Raw genomic sequence first — 19,281 nt, forward strand, 5'->3', positions numbered from 1 at the left:
GCATGTGAGACTCGAGTCAAATAGTCGCGTGCGATTGGCTCTTCTCAACCATTCTCGCCTTTGCGTTGCGGCCTATACGGTTACTGTAGCAGCTCGCAGTCAAGCAAGCGGTCAAGGCGGTTTCATCGAACGAGGTGTCAGGTTCAGGCCGATTCAGGCTTCGCTGCGCATCAGGTCAAGATGGCTGGGCGACACGGGAACTGGATGGGGCCGAACAACCCCAACATGGCTCCGTTGGCGTCTCGAGGTTCACGGCCAGGCACGCTTCCAGCTCGCCCTCCCATGAGCCCAGATTCTGCAGGCTTGGGGCCTGGAATAGCGATGTCGATACCGCCTGGTTCCGCTCCACCGCCGCCAGGGATGGCGGGACCGCCACCGATGTACGCAGGGCCGCCACCAGGCTTCCCGGGATATATGGGTCCGCCTCCCGGCTTCCCACCAGGCACGGCTGTGGTCCCTCCCGGCGTGCAAGGCTTACCATCCGGTCCTATGGTGGAAGCCACGAATGGGGCTGCAGCTGATCTTGCCACTTCCGCAGGTTCAGTTGGTCCAAATGGACTCCCTGCAGGGTCTGGGTGGGGAGCCAGGGCAAAGATGAAGAACGAGCAGGCGACAACGCTCTTCATCGGAAGCATAGCAAATGGCGTGACAGATCGATGGATCAAGTTACTATTTGAGGTGAGCCTTGGCGTCATCTTTGCACGTGAATGTCAGCTGCTAATGATACCCTGCATTAGGCATGCGGTCCCATTGCATCCTACAATCGGCCGAACAAGGCCTTTTGCTTCGTCGAGTTCTCAGAACCAGACTCGGTCTTGCGAGCACTTACTACACTCAATGAGCTCGAGCTTCCTAGCCTTCCTCTCGATGAGGGAGCACCGCCAAAGAAACTCAAAGTGAAGGCTGATGCGAAAACCGGCAAATTCCTTGAAGAGTACCGATCCAGCCGCGACGACGCCAATGATGCCGCCCTCGACGCAGAGGCAACAGCAAAGATCCAAGAGATCGTGGGTAACATGCGTGATCCTAACTATCGCCTACCAGGTGACTCAACAGAAGTAAAACCCTCGTACGAGACTCCGGCTCATCTCAAAGATCTGACAGAGGAAGAGCTGCCAGAAGAAGTTAGAGGCAGCGTTCTCGGCGAAATCGCTCAGTTCCGAGTTTCTGCAACGGCAAGGGAGGAGGACAAGCGACGGCAAGAGGCAGAGATGGCAAGAATCCAGGCGGAACGGAGGAGGGAGCGACAGCAGCAGCAGCAGCAGCAACAACAACAGCAGCAGGATGGTCCGGAACAGGATCGTGCGGGGCCTTTGAGCGGGCCTGTCGGCGATGGTCCACAGAGTTATCGCCGAGGGCCGGGCTTTGTCCCCGCAGCAGTTATGAATGGACGCAAGCTCGACGACATGGACCCTGAAGCGCGAGATGAGCTTGAAGAGAAGATGCGGAGGGAGAGGCTGGCCGAGAGCAAAAGTGTTGACGCGCAAATTGTAAGTTTGGCAGTGGTAGTCTACACTCTTTCCCTGCTTACTTAAGCTTCCGCGCGCCCCTTTGTACCTCCAGGCGGAGAACAAGTACATCCCAAAAGAGCGCAGCCGGCTGGCACGATGGGAGAAGGAGCAAGAACGCGAGCGCATCGATGAGCGACGGCGACTAGACGAAGCTGATCGCTTCTTAAGGCGTTGTGAGCGATGGGATCGAGAGACCGAGTCATTCTACTACGAGCGTTCCCATTGGCGTAGGCATCGTGAAGCACAACGTGCGCGCGAAGAAGCAGCCGACGCAAAGGATATCGAAAACGAGAAGGCCAGCGCAGAGCAAGCCCGGCTTGAGGCGGAGCGCTTCCTCGCGCAGCAGGAAGAAGAGATGAAGAAGCTGGCAGAACAGCAGCGGGCTGCAGGAGTGCTACTTCCAGGTGCAGTGGAATCGGGTCCGCTGAAACTGACGATCGCTTCCAAAGTTGCGCCAACAACATCGGCGGATGCGGACAGCGCCGCGCGAGCGCCAACTGTGGCTGCTGGGACTGGTGCGGCTGGTGGTGGTGTAGGCTTCAAGCCGTCAGTGCTCGGTGCCACGGAAGATGACGATGACACTGGCTCACGCAAGAAGCGAATGGCTAAGATTGACTTCAACGACACGAGGACTGAAGCTGAGCTAAGAGTACAGCGAGAAGAGCAAGCGCGTAAGATCCGAAGCAGCTTACCAAAGGATTGGGAAGGCATCTCCGCTTTGACACCCCAATGGACGGCTATTGAAGCAGTGAGTTGGCAAACCATGCATCGTACATGTCTTTCGATACCAGTTGCTGACACTCCTTGCTTTTTCAGAATATTGCTAGCAAGTACAAGAAGCTCGCTGAGGATTTCACTGTGGAAAGTCTCGGCGAGTCCGTGCCTGAACTCATTGACGCTGTGGTGGAGAAGCTCACTGCCCGAGCAAGTGCTTCTGACCTGTTAGCGGAAGTCGAACCGGTGTGTTACATTGCCCATCCCACTTCTTGCTTGCCCAAGCTGATATTCATGCGCTTGCTGCAGGCACTGGACGAAGATGCGCAACCGCTCGTCGAGAAGTTGTGGCGACAAATCCTCGAAGATTCACTCTTAGCCTCGGCGGGACTGCAGTGAGTCTAGCCTTTGTCGATTGGCCACGCGGTCATGCGCATTTTGTAAGATAGGGAATGTACTACACACAGGCTGCGCGACTAGTCGCCAGGCATCACCACCCAGAGCACGTCTTCCGGCCTAATGAAAAAGCCCAAGCTGTCCTCGCTGTTTATATCTATACAAGCTGCAAAGCTTGGTGAGCGGGACCTTGCGTCCTGCCGACGACGCCAGTGAAGGTCACTGCCAAGAGCTGGCGTCTTTGTTCGTTCACCGAAGGCACTGCCAGCGTCCAGGCCCTCAGAGGAGCGGGCCAATAAATCTTGGAGTCGCTTCCGGCGTCGCTCCCTGTGCAGGCGCGTCTCCTCGTCGATCTCGGAGTCTGACGTGGGTGCTGGCTCGCTTCCCGATTGGCAAGTGGACGCGGTTAAATCAAAATATCGGATACCGTCGAGCGTTCCGTCCGTCTTGATGCTCTCAATCCCTAGGGAGCCGTCGCTTTCAAGCGCTGGGGGGAGCGGAGGTGGGATCTGCACTCCAAGCCACGAGCCGGGGTGCCCTGGCAGAGGGCCGATGTACTTGACAAGTGCTCTGAATCGCGGGGGCTTGCGTGTGCTTGCTTGGTTAGGTGCTACCACGCAAGGAATGCCATGTGCAAGGCATGTCCTCTTCATCGGACGCACCTCAATGTCTTGATCATTGCTATCGTGGGCAGAGGGGGCCAGTGCAGAACCCTCCCTGCCTTTTGAGTCTGAAGAGAGCAGTGGGGAAGGCGGGACAGGTGTGAATGTGGTGTCGGTGAGGGCAGGCCCTGACGATGCGGCCGGACGAGCACGCTGTGTGCCATCCTCGGAAAGCTTCTGCGGACGCTTGCTCGATTTTTTGATTGTATCCTGGTCGGGCCCTGAGCTTGCCCCATATTGACTGCCTTGTGTGACTTTCTTTGGCAATGGCGGTACGGTTACCGCCTTTGATGCTGCTGCAGTTGAGCGCAAGGAGCCCATGCTGCACATTGTCTTCACAGATTGAGTAGGTGTACGCTTTGCAGATTCGGTAGCATTCCAGCCATTCTGCGTCGCGTTGCGCATCTTGGCAGCTGGCCGTGGTGTTGGTGATGCAGCGTGGTTGTCACTTCCAACAGCTGTTCGTCCATTAGCAACGCATTTCTTTGGCGTTTGTTCCGTGTTGGACCGCAACGGTGCTGATTTGGGCCCGTTTTCAACTGTGCACGTGCTGCGTATGGAAGCGCTCGAAGACTTGATGGAAAGTGATGATGGCGCACGCTTTCGCAATTCAGCGGTCGTCGACGCAGTGGAGAGTGTTGCAGAGGACGTCGATTTGGTTGACGTGACGGAAGGTGCTGCTGGCCGATGAGGCGCCGCAGAGGTGGAGAGTGCGGTTGAAGCCACAGACGATTTTGATGGTCTTCGGGCAGTGGATGAAGCTGTGTTGGATGAGGGTGTAGGCAGCAGCAATTTTGGAGATGTCGGTGAGCGTGTCCCTACTCTTGCAGACGTGCTCTGCGTAGGAGGTGCGAAACGGCTGGCCTCGAGGGCACGAGGAGCCGCTGCAGTCCGGGATAAGGAGGTGGTTCGTGTCCCTGGAGCGGGTGCTTCTGCTGCACCCGAGGTCCCAGGAGTCGACACAGCCCTTGCAGCAGATCGATTCATTGCAGCTGCGCGCAAGTTAATCGGCCCAGCTTCCCGCTCGCCTTCGCGTACGACAGGCCTGCTGCTGGCACCAGATGGGCGTGTCATGCCCGACATGGTGGCACTGGTTCCGGCCGCACGCGTTTGGGGAGCAGCAGCCGGAACAGTGGCCTTGAGCCCAGTCCTCGACCTAGGACCTTCGGCTTCAAGCTCATTCGTAGAAATAAGATCGTCAACCTTGACGTCAATCTCATCGCTGATCTCCTTGAGCGCCCAGTTCTCTAGCCCATCGAAGCCAGCCTTGGCGCGCACCGAAATCCATCTACGCTTGATATAGCGGATGATGCCTGCGCGCGCATCCTCAATCGTCTGTCTCTTCTGGCCCTTCGGGGGATCTTCCTCTCGCAAGAGCACTGAGCCAACGAGGATCTGGTAGGCCAAAGCGCATCGCTTCTCTGTCAACGAGTCGACAAGCAGCAACAACAGCTTCTCCAACACATCAGAGTTGAAGTCTGTGTAAAGGGTGAGGTCCTTCCAGACATCGTCTTCGACGATCTTCTCTAGCTGCGCCTCGAGCGTCTCTTTCAACTTTGCCTCCACCCTCTCCATCATCCATCGAAGCGCTTCAACCCAAGCGACGAAACGCTCGGCCTCTACGCGTGAGCTGACAAGCGCCAACTGCCGGACGGCACCAATGCAAGCGACCGGGGCCTGCTCAAGCATGCCGCAAACGGCGTCCACGATGGCGCTGCGCGCATTGTAGTCCAGATTGCCGATATCTTTATTCCAGTAGGTGCCAAAGTGTGGGCCGCTGACCGCGCGCCGAGCGCTGTGGAGGAGATAGGTGTCGTTTACGTCGTGACACGAGGCAAAGGCGAGCGTGCGCGGCACGCGGCGCGCACAGTTCTTGCATGGCGCCCCATCTCTGATGGTGTGCACTGCGCGTGATGATGCTAATAAAGGTGGGCCGGTAGAGCAGATAAAACCATGGCAGAACTCGTTCGCGATTAGTGCGCTGACGACGCTTTGCAGCGTATCGAGCTGCAAATACGCGCCGGCGCGCCAGAGCTGAAACGCGGTGGCGAGGTCGAAGCTACGGTTGCTGAAGCTCAGTGTGCCGCTGTAAATGAACCCAAGCGCAAAATGCAACGCCGCAGGCGTGAAGGGAGGACTGGGAAGGTGGATGACAGGGGCGCGCGCATCCGCAAAAGGGCTGAGGAGCTGCGACGCAAAATATGACGAGCGGCTGGCGAGGATGAAGCGATGCGCCGAGAAAGACGTCACTTCGTCTTCCGGGTCTTCTTCCATGTTCATCGGCAAGGAGAGCGCGGACATCGTGTCCGGGATGGACCGCATCGGTGGACCTGTGATAGGGAACGCACTGTCATCCAGTACGATCTTGATGTCCGAGAAAAGCTTGCTGCGCCACATGTAGGTCAAGTCTTGCTGCAGCTTCTCCAGTCGCTCCTCCCTGCCGCCTATCCCAGACCCCGACCCGTCTCCCAGCCCCGACCCCATCAGTGCGTCTTTTTCTTCATAGAGGAACTCAAAAGCCTGCTGCATGCTCTCCTCACCGGTGTACAGATACTCGAGGATCGCCTCGAGGAAGCCAGCGCTTGTGCTCGCACCATCGAGGTAGATGGGGTGAGAAGGCCCGGGTTTGTACGCTCGGCGCGGGAGGTAGGGTGAGCGGCCGATCGTATGCACGCTCGAAGCGTCTGATATCACGGATCCACTGAAGGAAAATGAGGAAGAAGCAATCGAGAGGCGGTCCGCTGCATCCACCTCGACGCTGCTTGCGTTGCCAAAGGGGGCGGAACGCTCTTGTGGTCGCAATTTGGATCGCAAACTCCCGCCACTGAATTCCTCGGCATCCGAAGCGTCTGCCGAGTTGGCACCCTCCCATCGCGTGTTGCGCACACCCGACGCAAGTGATTCTCTTGATTTCGCCTTGTCGTTGATCGAAGTAGCGGAACCGACGGACGACCTGCGACTGCCGATTGACCTGGGCGCCGAAATGCGCCTGCCACTTAACAGAGTTACAGCGGATACAGACTCGCCCTCCGATTCCGAGCCATTGCTGCCCCCCGTGGAGGCACTGCGCGCGCCTTTCCCGCTGCCGAACCGCTGTAGGGGGAAGCTGCTTGGTGGATAGGCACTGCGTGGAGCTGACTTGCGTCGGGCAGCACCCGGGCCGCTATAATTCGCGGCCGAGACAGAATTCGACAGCGTCGGTGTATCTGCGCTGTTTTGTATTGGCGCGGCTGCTGGCCCACCGGTGGAGTCGACATCGTAGGTGCGGATGTTAGGTAGAGAAAATTCTGATGCGTTGGCTGCTTGCGATCCTATTTGTGCAGCAGGGGTCTTGAGGTGCAGGTACTTTGTTTGGAATGTGTTAGGCGCGCGAGCATAGATGAGGGCTGATCATTTGCAGCCATCACAAGGTCATCACAGGAGATCAGTCGGTACTGACGCCGTCCCGACAAGAGAATGCTCACATCACAGCTGCTTACCTTTGTGCGCGAAAATGAGGTTCCTCCCTTTTGCATCTCTACCCAACGCAATGCTGGTGTTCCCAAAGCTCATGAGTGAAGCCGAAGTGCCTGTTCTGTTGCCACTTCCTCGTCTCTCCAGCGCACACTGGTCCGCATCAGCCATGTCTTCACTGGCCCCTTCCGCATGCCCACCGCCGGATCCAGGTGGGCCACGCAGCGATCTCGGTGACCTATTCTTGTCGACGTCACTGAGAGAGGCGTCAGTGGCCCAGCAAACATCTGCGAACCGCTCGCTAGCGCGTGTGTATAGCGTCTTGAGATCGCGCCGCCAGGTGTTTGTGGCATCCACTTGCGCACCGAGCAGGCTATTCCGTGTGAGCGCGTCTGTGGAGAAGCTGAGCCCGTTTTCAGCGCGGTTGCCGTTCTCATGGCCATTTTGAGAATATTCTTTCGAATACCCGTGCATTTGAGGTGAAGCATCCGAGGGAAGGGCGATCGCCAATCCAGAGCCGCTCAGCCCTAGAGAAGAGGCGCGAGCAGAGGCGGCCGTCGACATGGTTTGTTCGTGCTCTCCACAGGCTCCACCCATACACCGCTACGTGAGGCGCGGTCACTGGAAGCGCGGTCACTGGAAGCGCGGTGTCCTCCCAGATCACGGCACCCTGCAGACTACGAAGGCGAGGAGCAGCGCTCCATTGTCGGAAAGGTTGTGTACATGTAGCACATCTTCAAGGTGTATACATTGGCCGATACGGAACGCTCGCACATCACACAATGTGCAGCGTGCTTTGTGTTTGTCTTTGTAGGGTTGAGGCGCCCTGGGTGGTGCACGGCATATCACATTCGCGTCATTGCACGTGCAACGAGCAACCCACAGAGACACCTCTCGGCCGAGAATTGACACCAGGAGTAGCGCAAGTGGACAGCTGCGGTATAAATAAGACGCTTTGAAACTGCAACGAGCGCATAATCCATCTCACTCATTTCGGTTGTCATTCCAACTCCGCACATTGTCTCGTTGACGTGCTCGCCGCAAGATCCGACGACAGTTTTGGACACGAGATGCCGCCTTGACCGCGTCTGTAATTTACTCCACGGTGCCGTTATAAGAAGGTATCCCATAACCCCGTTCGCATGTCAAAACTTCAATACTTAGGTCATCGCAGCTAGTTGCCGCCAGCCGGGCGTGTGCTCATTCTCGAGCCGCCATTGTTGGTCCGGCCCTTGTTTCCGTCGATGCTGAAACGCACTCGCCTCGCGGGATTGAGAGGCTGAAGCCACAAGTCAAACGAAACCCGCATTCCAGCAAGACCTAGTCGTAGCAGAGCGTGCATCAAGATGGCTTCGATCGCAGTTGGCTCCTCGAGCTTCACCCCTCCCACGCACATGCTGACGCTGAAAATGGCCCTGCCGGCCGGCGGCTTCGCTGGGCCCGATCCTGGCTTCGACCTTTCCGCCAACCCATCGTTTACCCTAGACTACAAGCAATGGGTCAGTCCACAGGCCACACCCGAGAGCCGCGCGGCATTCGTCACATCTTTACGCGACACAGTCGTCGGCCTGGGATTTTTCTACCTCAAAGACAGCCCATTGGAGGAGGAAGGACGCAAGCAGAACATGTTTGAACTCAGTGAACGATTCTTCGCCCTTTCTCTTGAGCAGCGGATGAAGATTGACATTGAAAACAGCAGGCATTTCCGGTGAGTGCAAGTGGAAGAGACCTTCGGAAGCTGCCTGACAAAGGTTGCCGATTCTCATCGAATATCCAGTGGCTACTCAAAGTTCGGCGATGAACGCACACAATCACGGGTGGACCACCGCGACCAGATTGACTACGCAACACATGATGCGCCGTTTTCTACCGACGTCTCTGCGCAGACGCCCTTTTTGAACCTTCGAGGCACGAACCAATATCTCCCGGATATAGTCCTGGACGGTCATGAGCGAATGGTAACAGATTGGTTTGCGCGCTGCGACGAGCTCAGTTTCCAGCTGACCGTCGCGATCGAGCAGGCGCTCGGTCTGGAAAAAGGCGCACTCACATCATTTGTCTCCAGCACTGAGCTTGACTCTCATTCCGAATCCGGAGGCAAAGTGGCAGAGCTCAAGTCTCTACCTGGTGTGACCCAAGGAAAGGCGCTCCAGTACGCGCGCATGAAGATGATCCGGTATCCACTTGGGGAGCTCGTGGACGGAATCAAGCGGACGGTTGATTCAGCCAATGCGAACATTTCGACACAAGGCGTTGGCGCGCACAAGGATGGTGGATGGTTGACATTGCTGTGAGACTTTGGCGTCACCACTCGATCATGTTTAACCAGGCATCGGATGCTCATGACTTCCCTCTCGATTGCAGAGCCACGTCGCGGGTCGGCGGTCTGCAAGTGCAAGATCTTTCGGGCCGGTGGTTGAATGTCCCTCACAACGAAGGCAGCATTGTCGTCAATTTTGGACAGCAGTTCGAAGTCGTGACCCAAGGGCTCATGCCAGCTGCGACGCATCGCGTGCTCTCGAACACGCCCGAGCAGATTGCCCTCGGTGCGGACCGGTTGTCGATCGCCTACTTTAGCATGCCAGCGCTGAACGCCATCATGAAGCCGCTCCCGCAGGAGAGTTTCGGAAAGGAGGTCCGAGAGGCATACGCAAGGGCGCAGGAGAGATGGGGCAGTGATGAGCCCGTGAGCGATGTTGTTCGCAAAGACCTGCATGCGCCATTGGAGCCTTTCGGCATCATTGCATGGAGAGGCATCACCAGGAGCCACCCTGGCGTCGTTGCTCGATGGCACCAGGGAGTGCCGACCTAGTGTTACACCCGCATTCCAAGACTCGCACATGTTAATTAGCTTCGAAGCCTCTTTGCACTGTCTACTCTCACTAGATCATAACCTTGCTCCAGAAAATGCAATGCATTGAGTCGTTACATGACGAAAATTTAGCTCTGAAGGGTATCAGTCGCTTGGAACCGGCGAATGAAGACGATTCAGCGTGATGAAGCAGCATAAAGCGACAGCGTGTCGCGCAAAGCGCTACCTCTTGCCCCCTCCGCCTCCTCCTTCCGCGGCCGCTTTCGCTGCTTTAGCCTTGATGCAACGACCATACCATGCTTGCATGTCAGCAATCCGGTCATGATTAAGAAACACTTTTGCATCTGAGAGACAAATAATGTATATCCCATAAGCTACTCACCTCCATCTTCTTCCTGACAGCTTCAGCGTCCGCTTCACGCTTCTGCGCCAAGGACGAGGCACTCATCTTCTGCTTGCCTTTGTTCTGATCAGCCGCCTTCTTCTGCGCCTTTTCCCTATCTCTGTCGCGTTGGTTACCGCCTACATATGCAGACAAAATTTGGGAACAACCGAGATGATTCAAAAGGGCGTCCGTGGATACCCATCGCAGTCGGCAAGTGGAGGAAGAGAAGCGAGGAAAATCGCGATCAGAATGAAGCATCAGAGAGTTGGGCGATGGGGATCACTTTCAGCCTTGAGGGAAGCGGAGTCGGGGATACTCACGAGTCATGGTGACCCAAGGCCACGATGGCTGCCTCTATGCTGTAGTGAGCAGAGTATTGCACTCGATCTAGGTCAATTGAGGCAAGCGTAGTCCAAGATGAAGGAGTTAAGTTAGACAGTTCCCAAGTCGAGACTCAAGAGCGGGTTTCGAACATGGAACATGAAGCGACATGAGTCACGTGACCGCTAAGGCTTGTCGCAGTGGACAACATCGTCCACGCGACACACAGCTCCAAGTGACGAGAAGACGCATGCGTGGCGTCCAAAAGCTGGCCACCTCCAAATCACCTGCTCCCAAGGCGTCTTCTGTAGGTGTACCCTCTGCGACTGCCCCACGAGCGATCTCCATGGAACAACAGCAAGGGGAGGCGCGCTCAGATATGGAAGCAAGTGAGAGCATGTTGGGGGAGCAGCGCTCAACATGGCGCGTATTGTGTATGCACATACCCTCGAGAGAAAAGGACGTGAGCCGTCGATCGAAACGCGAATGTTTTGCCACCCCCTCCTTTCCCGGGGGAGCATGTCGAATAAGTTACAAGCAAATTTTTGTAAGAGAACATCAAAGAGGCGTGTGACGGCAGACAGCCTGCGGTTCAGTACATCTGAGCAAGAAGGTCTGGGTTAGTCTGCCCGACGTGCTGCAGAGCTTGGCCTGTCAAGCCGTTGACCCATGAGAACCTTCACACCAACACAAAGTCGAAGGTAGTTAGCATCTTCAGCCACTCGGACCCCACGTAGTGCGCAGGCCGTCGCTGGTACGTACCAAGGCCGCGTGAAATCGGCAGGATCGTGGATGCTGGAAGTGGGGAGAGGTAGGCGTGTGAATCAGCTGTCAGAACGTCAAGACACGGTGCGTGCGCAGAGGGGACATACTTTTGACTCTCGTGGATCAAGCCGGTACCTGCGGTGGTGCTCCTGAGGAACTGGAGCGCGTCCTTCTGCTCGGTCTTGTCAGCTGTCGTGAGGATCTGCACGGCCCTGCTCATGGGCCAGGCGTAGTAGAAGCCGACGTGCGGGCTGCCGATGCCGGAGCCAACGGGGCCGTCGAAGAACCACTTGTTGGTTTTGCTGCTGAACACCATCCTGCGCGTGCGCTGGTATGTCGCGTCGTCCGCAGCAACGTAGCCGAGCAGCGGGAGCGAAAGCAGCGAGGGTACGTTGGCGTCGTCCATGAGATATGTGCTGCCGTACCCGTCCACCTCGTACGCGTACACGTCGCCGGCGTCATGCACACCCGCGATGGCTTTCTTGGGCACGACGGCGTGCGCGCTGATCGCATCGCGGATCTCGGTCGCGAATGCCGCGACGTTGCACGCAACGTCCTGCATGCTGTCGACACCGCGCAGGACGTGCGCGATACCCTGCAAGCTGACGGCAAGGTATGCGTTGGCGGGGATGAGGAACGGAAGTGTCGTCGAATCGTCGCTCGGGCGGAAGGCCGACTTGACGAGCCCAACGCGGCTGGCCGGCTCGCCGAAGCCGGCATCCTGCTTGGTCTCGGTCGAGCTGCGTGTGTCGCGCTGGAAGCGGTAGGCGCCGCCGCCGAGCGCGCCATAGCGCTTCTGCCACTCGCCCTGCTTGCCGTCAGCACGTGTGACCAGGCCGGGCGGGTGGGCGACGTTTGGTGCCGCACGGTTTGCCTCGTGGTCCTCTAGGCTGCTGCGCTGCTGACTGCGCAGCGTGTCGACAGCCAAGCGGACAGCGCGCTGCCATGTCGGGTTGTTCACGAAGTCGCGCCGGCCTGTGGCGTTGTACAGCGCGATGGGGAGGTGGAGAAAGTTGACCAGCGAGTCGACCTCCCACTTGCTCTCCCACAGGTATACGCCGTCGTTGCCAGTTACGTTTCGCTGCGACGCAGTGGGCTTGGGCGTATAGTAGCCTGCATTGTCTGGGGCCGAGGGGTAGAACCAATCAGCGCCTCCATTGCTGTTGGGGTCAGACACGGCTGAGTTTTTCTGGTGCGCAATGTTGGCGTTTGCTGGTGGACCAAACGCGTTTGCTGCGGGATGAGGCGTCTCGGGGGGAATAAAAAAAGTCAGCTGCATAGCCATACTAGGGCAATGCCGCGTTGCAAGACACTAGACACGGCACGTACCATACGGATCGGTGATGACAAACTGGCTCTGCTGATAGACGAGGCCGAGGGCGAGCCTGTACAGCTTTGTCCATTCCTTGTCACCCGCCTTGTATCCCTGCGGCGGGTTCTGCAGCAGGGGCAGGTAGGTGACCAGCTGGTTTGTGCTATCCCTGAACCAGCTCGCCTCGATGTCGCCCGTGATGATATAGCTCCTGGGGAACGCCTTTGTGTGGTCAGTAATGTCAAGCTGCAGGTCTGTCCAGCCGACGGTGGTGTCGAGCGTGTTGGGGTAGGCGTTCTTCCAGATGCGATTCAACGCAGGGTCAGTAATGAGCGCATCGAGACGCTTGATCTCGGCCTCTACGAGCGCGCTGACGAAGCGCCGCTGCTTGGCGGGCGGGCGGGCGTCCGGGAGCTGGTCGAGCGGTGTTGAGGGATTGGGCGTCGGTGGCGTGTAGTCGGGGTCGCCGCACGCGTCCTCGGTCGTCTTAATGCAGGAGACCGCGGCGCGCTGGGCAGCGCTCCTGGTCGGTGGTGCATGCGGCATCTTGGACTTCTTTTCGTTGTGCGCGGCTGGGGAAGGGGGCATCTGGTGCACTTTGGTGTGTCCTAAGGCGTGAGAGTTGGGGATTTGGGACATGTGCAGCTCGTGGGCGGCTTGCACTGCGGCCGAGGACGCAGTGTGGGCGCTGCCATCTGCGAGGATGTACTGGTGCTGTGAGCTAGACTTGGCACGGGCGATCTTACGGAGAACAAGCTGCTGCTTAGCCTCCGAAAGGGACCAGGTGACGAGGAGGAGAAGGAAGGCGTTGACGGAAGCCAATGCGAGTCGCATGGTGGGAAAGAGAGAGAGTGTGTGTTCGGCCGGGGAGCCAGGGAAGCGGTCAATTGCTACAACAGCAGGATGAGAAAGGCAAGTAGGCTGGCAGGTGGAAGAGGGCGAGGGCGATGACATCCATCATCTCGCATACGCCGATGCTGCTCCTGCCATAAATATAGCGAAGACGAGAACGACAACAAGTCTACCCGCGCCCGCCGGGGAGGGGGGGAGTTGTCCCCTCCCTGGTCCCTACTCGAGGTAAATTAGGGCGGGCAGTGTCTCCCTGTCCGCGCAAGGGCCAGGATGCATCATGTTTAATACGCGAGGCGGGACTCGCCAAAATGGTCGCGGGCAGCTTCACATCCTACTCAAGGCACCGGGGTAGGGTAGCTTGATCACGACACCTTTCACCAGACATAAATATCATGGTGTTGAATGCCCGCATCGCAGAGTAGGATACAGTTCGAGGGCATCACGACGCGAGCAATCCTATGAGCTGTACAAGCCTGAGCCAGGCGCAACTCACCAGCCTTTGCTAGTCCAATGCTTCTGCAACGGCTTCCATCGACGGCAAAGGTGTCAGCGTACGTGGAGCAGCAAGAGGACAGAAGGATGAAGGACGGCGATGCCTACTGGCCGCCAAGCTAGCATTGTGCTGCGGTTCAGGGCCATTAAACATGTGACCTCGCGTCGAGCAACCAGCAGCCCCATTCAGCTCTCTCTCCTGCTCATAGGCAGACTCGATTGTGCAACGGTGCGTGCTGCACAGTGTGAGTGCCTGGCGGGAGGGTACCCATTATGTAGATGAGGTGGAGACGATCCTGGATTCGTGCCGCGGGTGCAAGTGGATGCGCAGTGCTAAAGCATGTGCCTGCCTGTGCAGTGTGTAGCGTCCAGCGCCCTCTGGCAGAGAGGGCGCGGAAATATGGCAAATACTGCGGCCCCGCAAAGCAAAAGCCCCGCGAAACCCCCGTAAAGTCTTTCCATTATACAGCTGCTCGCAGTTGACCACCAGACCCCCCCGGAAAGCCTCCATAAAACCACCCCACATCTTGCCTATTAACGTTGAAGAGTCAATTGAATTTGCTCCCACTATGCCTTCAAGGGCACGGATCTGGGGTCTTCAGGTCCCGGAAACCCCCAGAGCGAAGAGGCCTATGACCCGAACCTGATGGCTTTCTGGGCCTTTCTATGGCGCTCTTAAGTTTATGGGGAACGGGACTACAGGTTACCGGAATTTCAAGGCTGTCGACAGTCGCCGCCCATACTGTTTCCTCGCCACCTCTACGACGGGAAGAACCAAGGAACACGCGGGCGAGGGGTGGGTGTGGGGGAAAAGGACACAGTCATACTTGCGTTTGCTTGGTTGCTTACATAAGCCCTACTTGCTAGTAGTACATACCATCGCAACTCTTTTCTGTTGCTTCATCAACGTCGTGACCTCGCGCACTTGATCCCCGAAGTTCCTCCCCTCTTGCATGCCTTGAGAGCCTACCAGCTGTTAGTGCCCACCTACCTTTCGAAAACAGGTCCCTGCGTACGTGTGTGTGTGCGCTGCGACAGACACCATGTCCGACCTCCGACGCTGGATCGGCGACCATGCCATCTCGTTCTTCGGCATGTCCGAGTCGAGCATGGTCGACTTTATCCAGGTCTCCGCCTCGTCTGCATCCTCCTCGCAGCAGCTCTTTCAGACGCTCTCCACCCTCGGCCTGCCGGACAGCAGAGAGGGGCAGCGCTTCGCAGACGAGCTCTTCCAGCGCGTGCCGAGGGCCAGTGGCAGCGGAAGCAGGCCTGCGGTTGCCAGCGCCAGTGTCAGTGCCAGTTCAAAGGCGAGCGCTGCACCTGCGCAATCGAACGCTGTCGAGCGAAAACGGTACGGCCTTCTGCTAGATCAGGAAGTTGGGAAAGAGGAGCTTCTCATCAAACCGGAAAAGCGCAAGAAGAAGAAGAAGCGCCAGGAAGGCGAGGATCCCTTTTCCTCTTCCAAACGATTGCGCAGTCGCTCTCCATCCCCACGCGCCCACGCTGCAGCAGAGGGGGAGCAACAGGATGAGGAGGACCTTCCCGAAGACGTGCGCAGAGAGCGTGAGCGCCTGCGCGACCTCGCCGAGCGTGATGAGTTTGCAGCGCGTATGCGTGACAAGGACCGCGACTCCTCGCGCAAGCTCGTCGAGGATCGCACCTCGGGCCGCCTCAACCCAGAAGTGGCGGCGCGCAGGCTGCTGGCAGAGGACGCAAGCGCGCGAGCGAGTGCCATGCCAAGCCTGCGCGAGCGCAGTAGACAGGAGTACCTCGCTAAGCGCAGCGTGCAGCAGATGGATCTGCTCAGGCTGGAGATCCAGGACGAGGAGCGCTTCTTCAAGGACCGCAAGCTGACCAAGCGCGAGATCAAAGATCTCGAGTACAAAAAGGAGGTCCTCAGGCTCGCCGAGGAGAGAGCCAAGATTGACGACGGAGACCAGGGGTATGCTATGCCCGAGGACTACATCACCGAAACGGGCAAGCAGGACCGCAAGAAGAAGGAAGCACTGCTGTATCAGCGGTGTGAGTCGATTACTTGCCAGCTGCGCGGAGGCAGCCACAGACAGTATTTCTGACATGATCCTCTTTCTTCGTTCCGCACAGACGAGGACTCAAAGAATGACCGCCAAGCACAGGCCAACCATATCACCGATGTGGACCTGTTTGAAAAAGAGCAGCTGACCCGCTCGGCGCTCATCCCGGCTGAACTGGCGGACCCGTCTGCCGCGCTGGTTGACGAGTACGACTACGTGTTCGACGAGACGCAGCAGATCGAGTTCATCATGGACAAGGACAAGCTAGAGGGGTTGCAGGATGCGCTCGCGCATGATCCGCGCAAGGCACAGATCGAGGCGCAGATCGCCGCGGCCGAGGCGGCGGCGGACAAGATCCAGGCAACTCGCAAGAGCCTGCCCGTGTACCAACTGCGCGACGACTTTCTCGCCGCCGTCGAACAGTACCAGGTACTCATTGTCGTCGGAGAGACAGGCAGCGGCAAGACGACCCAGGTACCTCAGTTCCTCCACGAGGCCGGTTACACGCGCGGCAAGCTTAAGGTCGGCTGCACGCAGCCGCGCCGCGTCGCCGCCATGTCGGTCGCCGCGCGCGTCGCCGAAGAGATGGGCGTGCGCCTCGGCCGTGAGGTCGGGTACAGCATCCGCTTTGAGGACTGCACGTCCGACGACACGGTCATCAAGTACATGACTGACGGCATGCTCCTGCGCGAGTTCCTCACCGAGCCCGACCTGGCACAGTACTCGTGCCTGATCATTGACGAGGCACATGAGCGCACGCTTAACACCGACATCCTCTTCGGCCTGGTCAAGGACATTGCACGCTTCCGGCCGGAATTTAAGCTGATCATCTCCAGCGCGACGATCAACGCAGAAAAGTTCAGTGACTACTTTGACGGCGCGCCCGTCTTCTACGTGCCCGGCCGGCGCTTTCCTGTCGACATTCACTACACCCCGCAGCCGGAGGCGAACTACCTGCATGCGGCCATCACGACCGTCTTCCAGATCCACACAACGCAGCCTGCAGGCGACATTCTCGTCTTCCTCACCGGCCAGGACGAGATCGATGCGGCGATGGAGTCGCTGCAGGAGACGGCACACGCGCTCGGCAAGAAGATCAAGGAGTTGATCGTGTGTCCGATCTATGCGAACTTACCGAGCGATATGCAAGCCAAGATTTTTGAGCCGACGCCCGCGGCGGCGCGCAAGGTCGTGCTGGCGACCAACATCGCCGAGACTTCAATCACGATCGACGGCGTTGTCTTTGTCATCGACACCGGCTTTGTCAAGCAGAACTCATATAACCCGCGCACAGGCATGTCCGCGCTCACTGTCGTCCCGTGCTCGCGCGCGTCTGCCAACCAGCGCGCTGGCCGCGCTGGCCGCGTCGGGCCGGGCAAGTGCTTCCGTCTGTTCACAAAGTGGGCCTTCAACAACGAGCTCGACGCCGACACGACACCCGAGATCCAACGGACGAACCTGAACAATGTCGTCCTGCTGCTCAAGAGCATCGGCATCAACGACCTGCTCAACTTTGACTTCCTCGACCCGCCGCCGACGGACACGCTCATGCGCAGCTTCGAGCTGCTCTACGCTCTCGGCGCGCTCAACGACAAGGGCGAACTGACAAAACTCGGCAGGCGGATGGCCGAGTTCCCCGTCGATCCAATGCTCAGCAAAGCCATCCTCGCCAGCGAGACATACCACTGTACCGAAGAGGTGCGTTTCCCGGGCGGGTTTTTTGTCGATGCTTCTTTCGTTCCTGCTTCAGACTGACGCGATGATTGCCGTTTGCATTTTGCCCAGGTCTTGTCAATCGTATCAATGCTGTCGGAGAGCGCATCTTTGTTCTACCGGCCGAAGGATAAGAAGCTGCACGCAGACCGTGCGCACGCCAACTTTAACCGCGGGCACGGCGGCGACCACTTCATGCTGCTCAACATCTGGGAGCAGTGGGTGGAGAGCGGCTATGCGCACAGCTTCTGCGTCGAGAACTTTGTTCAGCCCAAGACGCTGTCGCGTGTGCGCGACATCCGCGACCAGCTCGCGCAGCTGTGCGAGCGCGTTGAGATCATCCCGCAGAGCAATGCCAACTCTTCGGACATCTCACCGATCCAGAAGGCTATCACCGCGGGCTACTTTATGAACGCGGCCAAGATCAGCAAGGGCGGCGATAGCTACCGCGGCATCAAGGCAAGCTCAACAACCGTGCACATCCACCCATCGTCGTGCCTGTTCAAGTCGATCCCACCGCCGCGCGCACTGGTATACTACGAGCTGATGGAGACGAGCAAGAACTACATGCGCTCAGTGATGGAGATCAACAGTAGCTGGCTGCTTGAGGTAGCGAAGCACTACTTTTCGCCGGAAGAAGTCGCGGACGAAAAAGGGCGCAAGCTGCCAAAGCAGGTCATCACGAACAACTCGCGTCCCGCGGGGCCGATCGAAGCGCGGGGCTGAATCGCCGAGTGGCGCATTCGCACGACACACCGTCCATGCGGGTTTGTGCTGAAAGGGAAGAAAGGGGTGAAATATTTGGAAATACCTGCGATGCAATGCTACAATCAACAATCTGGCTAAACGGGCGTGAGATGGGTATGATAATGTTGCTGCTCGGCTCTCGTTCCTAGCTCCATGCGTCGGCAGCTTGAAGGGTCATGCCCTCGCAATCAATGCGCCGATTGCTGCTTCGACTGTTGCTGGCTACTAGGTGTCGCCATGTGCTGTCCGGATTGGTTTTTGACGTCTTCGTTGACCTGCTTCTGCGCCGCGTTAGCCCACTCCTTCGCCTGCAACGGCGTTAGGCCGGAGACTGTGCCGCGCAACTGGGCAGGCGGCATCTGCACGGCGAAGGGGTTATAGTCGTTGCGCTGATCGAGAGAGCCGAGGCTGTGGTTGATGAAGCGGTGCGTCGCCTCGTCGGCGCGAATGGCGTAGAGCACATCGAGCATCTTGGCAGAGTCTGGCATCTTCCAGTACTCTTTGGCGATCGCTGGCGCTGGCAGATCCTCCCACTCTGGCAAGCGGCCCTCTTCGACGTCTCTGATGATGTTCGAATATGTCGAGACGGCCTCCTCCTCGAGGATACCTACGAGTCTATGGCTGACGCGCGGGAAGAAAAGATAAGAAAGGAAGAATGCCTGGAGGGTACAGTCGCGTCAGCAAAACTGCCCAGTGGTGGAACGTTTAATTTGAGTGGTCGAGGCAGGCAATCAGCTCACATTGAAGTAGACGCTGCCGGCCAAAGGATACGACGGCAAGAGAAGAAGTGGAGATGAGTGTGAGCGAACCACTGCAAAACATGTCCATACTAGGAAACCCGTGTTGGGTCGAGTCTCAGCTCACCCTTGCGCGCCGAGGATAGCGAGGCGCATCAACCGTCCCGGCTTGGCGTATTCCATGGCGGTGAGGAGGTGCATCCTCTCGTTCTCTGCGTCCTCAAGCAGCGTTCGGATCCAGCCTTTGTCGCGGCGCATGACGCGCAGCGACTGTAGGTGCCTGCATGCGGCTGCTACAAGACCTGGTACGCCAGCGATTGTCTCTGCGAGGTTGGCGTGGTGCGCAGGGTGGGGCAGTAGGAGATGTGGGGGGTGG

General features: G+C 58.0%; 7 protein-coding genes across 7 annotated transcripts; 3 read left to right on the forward strand and 4 right to left on the reverse strand.

Moving 5' to 3' along the window:
- The first annotated feature begins 67 nt into the window (after positions 1-67).
- Positions 68-2,725, forward strand: K437DRAFT_258543 (uncharacterized protein). Its single transcript, XM_013386054.1, has 5 exons — positions 68-678; positions 738-1,490; positions 1,564-2,259; positions 2,328-2,471; positions 2,535-2,725. The coding sequence occupies exons 1-5, from the start codon at positions 415-417 to the stop codon at positions 2,622-2,624; spliced, it is 1,947 nt and encodes a 648-aa protein (XP_013241508.1). The 5' UTR covers positions 68-414; the 3' UTR covers positions 2,625-2,725.
- Positions 2,646-7,431, reverse strand: K437DRAFT_275638 (uncharacterized protein). Its single transcript, XM_013386055.1, has 2 exons — positions 6,763-7,431; positions 2,646-6,669 (listed from the first exon to the last, which is right to left on the reverse strand). The coding sequence occupies exons 1-2, from the start codon at positions 7,331-7,333 to the stop codon at positions 2,702-2,704; spliced, it is 4,539 nt and encodes a 1,512-aa protein (XP_013241509.1). The 5' UTR covers positions 7,334-7,431; the 3' UTR covers positions 2,646-2,701.
- A 714-nt stretch (positions 7,432-8,145) lies between these two features.
- K437DRAFT_227144 (Clavaminate synthase-like protein) lies at positions 8,146-9,548 on the forward strand (the record flags this gene model as incomplete). The annotated part of the gene is made up of 3 exons (XM_013386056.1): positions 8,146-8,444; positions 8,514-9,026; positions 9,101-9,548. 3 exons carry the CDS (start codon positions 8,146-8,148, stop codon positions 9,546-9,548), a joined length of 1,260 nt encoding a protein of 419 aa, XP_013241510.1.
- Positions 9,549-9,614: 66 nt separating this feature from the next.
- On the reverse strand, positions 9,615-10,437 carry K437DRAFT_184281 (uncharacterized protein). Its single transcript, XM_013386057.1, has one exon. The coding sequence runs from the start codon at positions 10,189-10,191 to the stop codon at positions 9,874-9,876; it is 318 nt and encodes a 105-aa protein (XP_013241511.1). The 5' UTR covers positions 10,192-10,437; the 3' UTR covers positions 9,615-9,873.
- Positions 10,438-10,728: 291 nt separating this feature from the next.
- K437DRAFT_258546 (glycoside hydrolase family 125 protein) lies at positions 10,729-13,386 on the reverse strand. The gene is made up of 4 exons (XM_013386058.1): positions 12,349-13,386; positions 11,127-12,252; positions 11,017-11,049; positions 10,729-10,931 (listed from the first exon to the last, which is right to left on the reverse strand). Exons 1-4 carry the CDS (start codon positions 13,163-13,165, stop codon positions 10,847-10,849), a joined length of 2,061 nt encoding a protein of 686 aa, XP_013241512.1. The 5' UTR covers positions 13,166-13,386; the 3' UTR covers positions 10,729-10,846.
- Positions 13,387-14,718: 1,332 nt separating this feature from the next.
- K437DRAFT_227185 (uncharacterized protein) lies at positions 14,719-14,922 on the forward strand (the record flags this gene model as incomplete). Its single annotated transcript, XM_013386059.1, has 1 exon — positions 14,719-14,922. A coding segment is annotated over one exon (204 nt), but the record flags the coding sequence as incomplete, so codon positions are not given.
- Positions 14,923-18,470: 3,548 nt separating this feature from the next.
- Positions 18,471-19,229, reverse strand: K437DRAFT_216376 (alternative oxidase; the record flags this gene model as incomplete). Its single annotated transcript, XM_013386060.1, has 3 exons — positions 18,471-18,827; positions 18,909-18,921; positions 19,033-19,229. Coding segments are annotated over 3 exons (567 nt in total), but the record flags the coding sequence as incomplete, so codon positions are not given.
- Between the last annotated feature and the right edge of the window lie 52 nt (positions 19,230-19,281).

The sequence above is a fragment of the Tilletiaria anomala genome (assembly GCF_000711695.1).
Source record: "Tilletiaria anomala UBC 951 chromosome Unknown K437scaffold_87, whole genome shotgun sequence".
NCBI classification, from domain to species: Eukaryota; Fungi; Basidiomycota; class Exobasidiomycetes; order Georgefischeriales; family Tilletiariaceae; genus Tilletiaria; species Tilletiaria anomala.

Bases quoted from the DNA above. Each gene is read 5' to 3' on its own strand.
- K437DRAFT_258543 (XM_013386054.1), top strand. From the start codon at position 415: ATGGGTCCGCCTCCCGGCTTCCCACCAGGCACGGCTGTGGTCCCTCCC. The intron at 679-737 runs GTGAGCCTTGGC...ACCCTGCATTAG, and splicing joins GGATCAAGTTACTATTTGAG to GCATGCGGTCCCATTGCATC. The intron at 2,472-2,534 runs GTGTGTTACATT...CGCTTGCTGCAG, and splicing joins TGTTAGCGGAAGTCGAACCG to GCACTGGACGAAGATGCGCA.
- K437DRAFT_275638 (XM_013386055.1), bottom strand. From the start codon at position 7,333: ATGGGTGGAGCCTGTGGAGAGCACGAACAAACCATGTCGACGGCCGCC. The intron at 6,670-6,762 runs GTAAGCAGCTGT...GCAAATGATCAG, and splicing joins CCTCATTTTCGCGCACAAAG to CCCTCATCTATGCTCGCGCG.
- K437DRAFT_184281 (XM_013386057.1), bottom strand. From the start codon at position 10,191: ATGCTTCATTCTGATCGCGATTTTCCTCGCTTCTCTTCCTCCACTTGC.
- K437DRAFT_258546 (XM_013386058.1), bottom strand. From the start codon at position 13,165: ATGCGACTCGCATTGGCTTCCGTCAACGCCTTCCTTCTCCTCCTCGTC. The intron at 12,253-12,348 runs GTACGTGCCGTG...CTCATCCCGCAG, and splicing joins TGTCATCACCGATCCGTATG to CAAACGCGTTTGGTCCACCA. The intron at 10,932-11,016 runs GTACGTACCAGC...GTTGGTGTGAAG, and splicing joins GCCGATTTCACGCGGCCTTG to GTTCTCATGGGTCAACGGCT.